This window comes from Thermobia domestica, chromosome 5 (genome assembly GCF_964235325.1).
Source record: "Thermobia domestica chromosome 5, izTheDome1.hap1.1, whole genome shotgun sequence".
Classification (NCBI taxonomy): Eukaryota; Metazoa; Arthropoda; class Insecta; order Zygentoma; family Lepismatidae; genus Thermobia; species Thermobia domestica.
The window spans coordinates 212,632,177-212,642,122 of NC_137458.1; the positions used below are offsets into that span (position 1 = coordinate 212,632,177).

The window sequence follows — 9,946 nt, forward strand, 5'->3', positions numbered from 1 at the left end:
ACTACCTTATCCGTACTTAATAGTTTTACTATAAAATGCGCAGATATTAACTTTCTGAAACTAGACATTGATACACTATTTTGAGAAACACATATGAAGTTAATTTCTGCGACACACTTCTTCAGTAAATTATTTAATTGGACACTAATTCCTATCTTCCGTTAGAAAAAGACGATTTTGATATTTTTATATTAAACTATATTTTATTCACTCGGCAAATACATTATTTTCTAGGATTAACTTGTCATTGTATGTAGAAACAAAGGAATCTAAACCAGGCAGGAGAAACAATTTATTAGGAATCAAATAGAAACACTATAACGCTGGTGCAATATACAGGCACTTTCGCTGATATTTTGTCAGAAGCGGAAAGAGAAGGAATAAGTAGACAAAATCTTAAAAGAAAATAGTAAGTGAGGCTTGCCACTATAGCTTTCGGATTGATACAAACATAACCACTTACATATACCCATCCACTTCCGAATACTGCTGGCTACACTACTACTTTCATTTAGATGTTTGATTTAAATTCTACAATATTTCTATATTAGCGTTTAAGAGAAAAACATATCCAAAGAGAAGACATAACTAATTGATAGATCTCATCAATTTGAATAGGATTATATAGATGAGTGTATATCATCATGTGCAGTTTTCGAGAAAATCGATGAAAACTGACTTTTTCTGTAAACCTACAAATTGATCCTATACGAGAATCAAGCCATCTATTTATATTAAGATGAAATTGATATTGTCTCATACTTTTATTAAGCTTTTCATTATGACACCAGCCGGACGACAATGTATAAGATAGTTAATGAGATTTAGCCCAAAATGATGATTAACTTTGAAACTTTAGTTTTTGTTTTAACTATAATATTATGTAAAGATGAGACATATAACAATTGATAAATTAAAGAACAAAATTACGAGCTGAACCAAATTACATATTTGAGGGTAAATTCTCGTCCATAATTTTCGAGAGAAACGAGTTTTTATGCGACTAAAAATATGCAGTTCATTGCCAATAATAACTGTTAATTTTTGTTCTGCTGGAACAGACTGTTTATTTATTTATGTACCATATTTGTGAAAAAGTACATTTTAGAAAACAGATTATATCTTGTTTGCCTTCCAATGTAAAATACATACTTCTCACTGTGATATATAATACTTTTCAGAAACGGAAATAAATACGTTTGAATAATATTTCATTAAAGTAAAAAATTCGAAAATTGGTGAAAAGATCAAAATTGTTTGGATAGAATATGATGTATAATTATTTATGATGTTATTAAATAATTATTAATACTTAGATGGGTGCACATAATTTACATTCATATCTTTTTACAACTTTTGTTGTTTGAAGACATTTATTACTTCTACGATTTAACAAACATAAATATACGTGATCGAACAAGGATCCTTCCTTTTTTCTATGTTTCACTTTAGTTACCTACATTGTAGCTCTATTTTGGTTTCTTTGATAATGTATGCTGATGTCAGACGACTATATTGTTACTTATAGAAATATTCTTGCACTTACCACTTCTGTCTTCTTCATATATATTTGGAAAAAGGAAATAATATCAAAATTAGAGTTAAAAACAAAAAATCTTGAAGTCCTTCTTGACATGTTTTCGTGGTGTCAATTTTAAATACGTTAAAAAAAGCAGCTAAAAATGACATTTGTTCGTTTTTGGCTAATTGTAATGGTTGTAAAATTATACCATTCGACATTGTTCACATGTAGTCCTCAATTTCTTGGAATTCAGTATGTCAGAAAATGGTTCGATGCGCATAAACATCTTATATTTGAAATAGAAATAAACATTACACTTCTGGAATTTGATATAAATCACAATTATTTTGAATTTGAAAATGACGTACTTTCAGCACAATGATTTGATTATGGCTTTTTTTCCGTTCCCCGCCAGGAATTTCTTCCATCAGTTTGAGATGGAATTTTTGAAATATCTTTTGACATTTAATAGATGTGAAATAAGAAATCGAATGAATATATACAAATAACACATCAATCGAAAGTGCAAACTTGTGAAGAAGGACTGGATAAGACAAAAAAGGAGAAGATGTAGAATAGGATATGAATACTGGAAAAATAAAAGTGGTTTATAAGACCATTAAGAAGAACTGCAAACCATGAAGATCAAAGAGCAATATTATAAAATATAAATAAGGAAGTCCATGTATGAAACTGAAGACAAAATGAAGAAATAGAAGTAATATCTAGAAAGGTTCCAAGCAGGTAGCAAGCAATTAGAGGAATTAGTAAACACAGAGGCAGTTTCTACAGAAGAGTAAAAAGGAGACTTCATACCCAGATCCAAATTCGATAATATATTACAAGACTTGAAGCATAGAAAAGTTACAGGTATATATATGAGATCAGGAGTGTCATTTTGGATTTTGCTTGAGGGGGGGAAAGACCCCTTGATATAAGTAAAATTTCTCGTTTTTCACTGACTTATAACTATACTATACTATACTATTAATAAAACCTATATATATATATATATATATATATATATATATATATATATATATATATATATATATATATATATATATATATATATATATATATATATATATCAAACTCAGGGGGCAATTGCATCTTCCTGCCCCCCTAAATGACGCCCCTGTATGAAATACTAGCAGAACTCATAAAAGTGTACACCAATTAGATTGATTGGTGATATAAACATCTTGCAGAAGCCAACAAAACAAACAGAACTTTGTAGTGCTTCGGAAAATAAAATAATATAAAACATTGTAACATGATAGGGGGAAAAGTTCTAGTTTTATTGAAGAAAAGCACAAGTGATATTTTCTGATCTGTCATTGTTGTTGAGATTGCTCAATTCGACGTTCTATTTGCTGCAATCTCATATTAACCTTATAAAGGAATGCCTGTTGCATCATGGAATCATCAACTGCACTACACGTTTCTTTAATTGCTACTTCATTAAGCATTCCTAAGGTTTGAATTCTCTGATTCATGTTATTATAAATTTATTCTTCACTCGTAAAATTCTCCACTCTCTGATTTCGAATTAATAAGAAAATACAACTTACTCGAGTCTCTAATCAATGAAGATATTAATAGATGAACATAAAATCTTTCTATTATAATCCCACTTCGGCACCATAATAGTCCACGAGAAAATTATAGTTACAGTAGGGAAGAAGAAAGAAACATGTTTACTAACACAGAAAACAATAAATTAAACATAAAAATGAATATAAAACTACTGGTTGATTTCATATATACATGAAGGCGAACATCTAGAAAAAAATCTAAATAGCTCTTTCACGTTGCTCAGAAAAATAAATGCACAATAAAGAAATAACATATCTTTCTGAATTCGCAACGGAACATAATCACCTTATAAAATTATTATATATTAACTAAAGAATTCTTGTAAAACAAAGAACAAGACAAAAGTGAAAAATGGACAGATTTAATTAATTGTAATCCATGCGCAATTAATTTAAAAAGACTCAAATGATTCAGTTTAAGCTTGACAGAAGTATAGAGAAATAATTAACTGAATAAAAAGTTATTTTATGTACAGTTCAAAAACTAGTGTCGTTTATCAAGAAAGAAATGAATAAAGAAAAAACAACAGAAAGCAATGTATTAATCAGAACTAAAGAACACATAAGGGATGCCAACAAGAAACATTCAATTTTTGTATCACCTCAGCATTTAAAATCACAAAAATTTGTATGATATGTAACAAAACAAAAAAATTATTCCAATTTAGTAATAATAATATTGAGAAGTAAGTTATGGAATCGTTTTTATTCAAATTAAGAACTGGGGATAAAATTTGATCAGGGGGCAATTAGATACAAGCTGGACCACAATTTTGAAGGTATTTTTCTATGAAGGAGGCATATAAAGGCTTTCTTGAACTTGGCAGCTTGATACCAGGTAAATGGCCATGTACACATCTTACAAAAACTAAGACGACGAAGTCTTTTTATTAACTGACGTTTCTGATAGGACGGATTAGTGCAGGTCCTTGTAATTATAATTTTCTTCTCTTTTCCAAATTTTATTCCTTTAAAAGACTGAAGGTGAATCCAGTGTAGGTTCAAAACATAGTTATTTATACAGTGAAGACACAAGAGACAAGTATAAGGTTATTTCCTTAATTGATTTTGTTACACCACTCACACAAAATATATTAAAGATAATGATTTTTTTTCATAAAATTTTAAGACCGTACTGTTATTATTTTTCGTTTTCAATACGGTAAAAAAAAACTATCAGATGTATTCTAATTATGGTTATTTATATGAATAGCATATACTTAGATGATACTCACCTTTAATTCTTCATTTTCTTGATAGAGGTCAGCAGTTTCCTCTGGCATTAGGCCAATTCCATTCAGGGAGAAAGAAGCAGTAACTCCTCTTGCTCGTGCACGATTGTCGTATTGATCTCCTTGGCCTTTGAGAACGCGATACACCTGCGGGACAATGTTACTGGCTTATACACACAGTGTCTCAAATGTTGCAAAGGAAAGATAGCATCTACTTTAAAAAGTGTAAATAATCAGATATTAAATTATAATCTTTAACAGAGAGTAGAAGTACGTTTACAATGGCTAAACAAGGTGAAGAAAACATTTTCTTTTATCAGAAGGTACGAAACAAAACAATTGAATTTTGATTTATATTGTGAGTCTACGATCCACTTCATAAGTATGGATATTCAAAACTGGTTAAGGAGTACGGATGGAGATGAAAACTATTCTTTTGACGCTGAATCCGTGTCAAACTACGTCTTGCTGTTTTCTTACCAATTTTCGTTTCATATTTGTCGTACAGACATAGGCGTTGTATAAAACATTCCATATTCGTCCATAGCATAGTCTGAACGTCTAAAATTGACTTCTATGAAACGTGAAGAATACCTTATGGATATAAAAGAGCGAATATTGTAGTCTGTGTGATGCGTGAAAGGTTATTATTTTCTACCGTGTATTTCTCGAACCATGCTGTTGGTTATTCATGGAGTCTTTCGGATTATTTCTTGAATCGCTTCTTAGTTCATTTCTTCTTGTGTTTGTTAAAAAGAATAACTTTACCCCTCAGTAGTACTATGAGGAAATGAAAACTCTACACACAAGTTTTAACTTGTTGAAATTATGTTTTCGTTAGCATTGAACTAGGTGGATGTTTAGTGAAGTGTTCTGTGGTAATTTTGGTGCAGTGACGGAAGGTATGAGATCTTAATGTTCGCTGTAATTTATGATGGATTATATCTCTCCCCGCTGGTTTAGTGGCTGGCGCGTGTGCCTATAGTGCACGTGGTCCTGGGTTCGATTCCCGTGGGAAAGTACAAAAATTTAATTTCAAAATCATTCAGTTTCATTAATTATTCGCCTCCTCTAGCCAAAAGGGTATATAATGGGGAATTAAACTAGAAATTTCATTTCATTTTTTATACTTTTTATTATTATTATTATTATTATTATTATTATTATTATTATTATTATTATTATTATTATTATTATTATTATTATTATTATTATTATGGCGTGTTGCCATTGCTTATCGAAGCTACCTTTATCCAGATTTAATTTTGTATCATTGGTCCTGATTAAGAATGATTTCTATACTTATCTTTTTATAAATGAAAAAGTTTTGTGTAAAATGTTGGTCGATTCAATACTGAAATTTCCAAGTATTCGATTCAACATATTTCATTAAACATTCAGCAAGCTCAATATTAACATTGTTTGTTCCAACAAGGAAGATAGAGTTCCATGTACAGTTTCCAGTTCCTCGTAGTAGTATTGAATTTCGAACCTAATGCTAAAGTTATTCTTTCTATCGAATACAAGAAGAAGAAAAAGAAAGAAGAGAATGAATTAAGAATTTGTTCGTGAAGTAATCCAGAAGACTACATTTATGAGCAACAGTGGTTGTGAAATATATATATAGTAGGAAATTGATAAACCTTAACGCACCGCACAGGTAACAATATTCGGTCGTTTATATAAATTAGTGCGTTATTATGCATACTTTGATGTATTATCTTATAGATACATATTTGAAAATCGATGAGAAGACTGCTCATGTTGTAGTCGGGTAAAAGATGGTTTAATCTTGTTCCCTACTAAGAGCCACTACTTGGGAAAGAGACAATATACAAGTGAAATAGAGGTAGTCGTAAAAAATCCTCCATCATTTGATTTGTTTTTCTGTTCAAGACCAAGATTGACTTTTAAGCTATTTAAACAGTATTTATTACGTTCTCATTATGTCAATGTATTGATTGAGAGCTTTGCGCATAATGTAGGAACCACAAGTCTGTACATCATATTTCATGTTCAAAGTTTGATCTCGATCAGATGACTTCGGCGTATGACGTTTTGTTTACCGCCCATATCTTGGGACTGAAAGTCTACACAACATAATATTTCACATCGTTGTATAGCAGGTCAAGTTCAGCTATCGTGCCAAGTTTGATCTCGATTAGATGAGTTCAGTATATGACGACTTCTTTCCGAAAATATGACAGACCATTACTCGAGAAGGCCAGCATATCATAATGTTACACACGATTATATAGCAGATCAAGTTCTACCACCACGCAAAAGTTGAACCCGATAGAATGAGTGATACATTAAGTATCGTATGACTCTAAATTCGACCACCCATAACTCGAGAGCCGAAAGCCTGCACAACGTAATATTCATATTCTTCTGTAGCAAGTCAAATTATACCACCATGCAAAATTTGATTCTAATCGGATGAGTACGGTGTATGACTTTTTGTTTTCAAAAATATGACTCAAAACTTGACCACCGGGACTCGAAAGCCTACATAAAATAATATTTCACAGTATTTTATATTTTACAATTTTTTGTGCATCATCAACTCCACAGTAAAACCTGTTTCAGTAATAGCCAGGTCTACGAACTGTCTTCAATTGCTGGAATTGTTACGTGTAAGTTGGGTTGGATCTGTTAAGGCGTTTGACACCGGCAAACATGACGAATAGGATCTAATGGTATTATCGCAGTTAAGGGGTCCATATATATACGCTGGTGAATGTACTATATGTATATATGTTTATAGACGAAAATAGGTTTGAGTTTATGAAAATTACCGCTACTACCGTTAGTCCTAATTGGGTAGAAGGCGTTGGAGTTCTTTGGCGTAGGTGTACCTAGTATCTAAATCCTGTGCTGGATAAATTTGTTCTTGTTGAAATTAGGTTATGCAAATTGTTTTTCCAATATTGCTTCCCACTGTATATTCTATGTCAATTATTACCTACAACTCTCCGTTTCGAATATGTATTTAATTTGTAGTATGAAAACCTATCATTTCAAAATACTTAATGAATAAGAATTATTCAAATTAATATATATATATTATCCTAAAGATAAGAAGAATGGACATTTAAGTTTATTTATATTTTAAAAATAACTGTCGGATAGATATCTGCTTAACAATGTATATGCTATCTTTTTTCTTATTTGCAGACTAATACAAAAAGAAAGAAATGTGGCTGTGCTTATCAGGGATTGTCATTTTAATGCAGTTCAGAAGAAAAGATAGTTATGTAACATCTTTCACATTTTATAACTTACTTTCGGTCCAAAAACTAGTCCCACGGTGACAGATGTACTCAATTGAGTTCTGATGAAACCTAGAAGATACTTAATGTCTGGTCCTGCATGTGGAAAGATGAATAAACTAGAAAACAAAAAGAAACAGTAAACTATAGCATATTACATATACGGTACTTGAAAGTCAAAGAATTATATTCGACTAAGAGAAAATAATCCAAGCAAATGAGAAATCTAGCTAAATGAAAAACCAATTCCTTCATTTAAGACGAATTCAATTATTAATTTTTAAATGCTCGTTTAACAAATATAGAGGAAATACTTTTCATACCTCGGTACTCTCTATACTTTCAAGGTTTATTATAAGTTAGGCTAAGAAGATAGAACAATGTAGTATATAAGCACGTTGAAGGAACATGACATGAAACAGGTTAGGAAAGAATAGAAGTCCTAAAGAAGGAAAAGAGAAGTGTGATACGGAAGTAGAAAAAACTCAATCGATTAAGAAACATGGGAAGAATATACTGATGAACTTGACGAGTTAGCTTATGATTCAGGAGTTGTGGAATGCTGTGCTGGAAAATAGAAAGGAAAGACGTAAAAGGAAAGAACTGAAAGAGTAAACAACATTTTCAGATGGGCAGGTATCTAAATTCAGAACGGGTGTGGAAATAATTAGGAAAATTATGTAACAAGCACCTAACTAAAAATTTGCATTTTGTATATAATTGAAAAAGTATGTAACAAGCACTAATTGAAAACTAAGTTTCGTATAGAAGGATGTAAAAAGTAAAGCAAAAACTTGATTGGTTTCGGGATGAGTGTGCGTGTGCTTTCACTTTCTGTTTAAGTTGTTATTCTTGGGGCTATCTTTCATAAAGTGTCTGATGAAGGTGTTGTTCATTGCCGAAATTGCTACACAAGTGCAATTAATATATGTTTAGTGTTGTGGTCAGTTTTGATTTATTAATGCTTATTTACACCATATTTCAGGTTTCTTAATGAAACATTAATTTGTGAAATATGGACCAAATTGCATTAATAGTTTTTGAGAAAATCATCCCGGAAAAAGTCGCTCCTAAAAGTAAACTACCACTTTTGAAATTTTGAATGAGAAAAGACTCATACCGTATTGTAATTTTTTAAATGAGACATTAATTTATGAAATATGAACAAAATTGCCCGAGTCATTTTTTAGACAATCATCCGGGAAAAGTCATTTCTAGAGTAAACTACCATTTCTGGGTTTTTGCAGAAAACTAATTACAGGTATACAATAATATAGCATAGTTAATGAAATATTGATTTACGGAAAATGAAGAAAATCGTTAGAGTTGTTTTCGAGAAAATTATTTTTTATTTTTTTTTTATTTTCACCCTTCAGTAAACTACCCTTATTTTTGTGGGTAGGGAGAAATTCGAAAAGGAAAATATGGAGAATCATACATACAGAACCTTAAGTTTAAAATTTGGTCTCATACGTTGAGCGGCATGGCATCTATTCGAGTGTAAATTAGGATGAACACACGGACAGACATGGAAAAATCAATGTCCGGTTTGTAGGGGCTATGAGACTTATAAATTCGTTTAAATATCGAATTTTTTTGCGATTACAATACTTTGTTCTCTCCTATTGTGGCTTGAAAATAAATAAAATAAAATAAATAAATTAAATAAATAAAAATAAAAAATAAAAGTTAAAAGAAAAGAATTGTAAAGAAAGATGATGCTACATCACCATTACGAACAGTTGGAAAGAATATTTTCAAGGCGTTCAAACCCTAAGATTGAAGAAGAAATTGTATAATGAAGTGCAAAGTTCATTTGGCATAAGAAATTGAACTGGGAGCATAAGAGCAAGAAATAACAAAAATATTACATAAAGAAACAGTAATGGAGATAATATGCTCCTTACATAATCAAAAGACAGCAGAACAAAAGAGATATCAGGAGAATTGATAAAGAGAGCAGGAACAAAATTCCACAAGCAGATCCATAATTTGATAATTGAAATCTGGCTAAAGAAGAAATGTCAAAGAATTATATATAGCAGAAATTGTACCTACATTAAAAAAAAAAAAAAAAAAAAAAAAAAAAAAAAAAAAAAAAAAAAAAAAAAATTGCGCTTACTACAGAGGCATAGCGCTGCTGGCAACGGTATATAAGATTCCAGTAATAATCTTCAATAGAAGAGTTTTAAAATGGACAAAACAAACAATAGATGAACAATGATAGGCAGGGTTCAGATTAGGAAAATCAACACTAGATAATATATTTTCCATTCGATAAATGATCGAGAAAACATACGAATATAATGTAGATCTACATAA

General features: G+C 30.7%; 1 protein-coding gene across 1 annotated transcript in view; it reads right to left on the reverse strand.

Annotated features, from left to right (window-relative positions):
• Positions 1-9,946, reverse strand: part of LOC145686391 (putative G-protein coupled receptor CG31760) — an 890,751-nt gene that overhangs the window by 11,821 nt on the left and 868,984 nt on the right. The window contains exons 13-14 of the mRNA XM_081759667.1: positions 7,638-7,743; positions 4,356-4,499 (exon numbers count right to left, since the gene is read on the reverse strand). Of these exons, the coding sequence (XP_081615793.1) occupies positions 4,356-4,499; positions 7,638-7,743 (250 nt within the window). The remainder of the gene's footprint in view (positions 1-4,355; positions 4,500-7,637; positions 7,744-9,946) is intronic.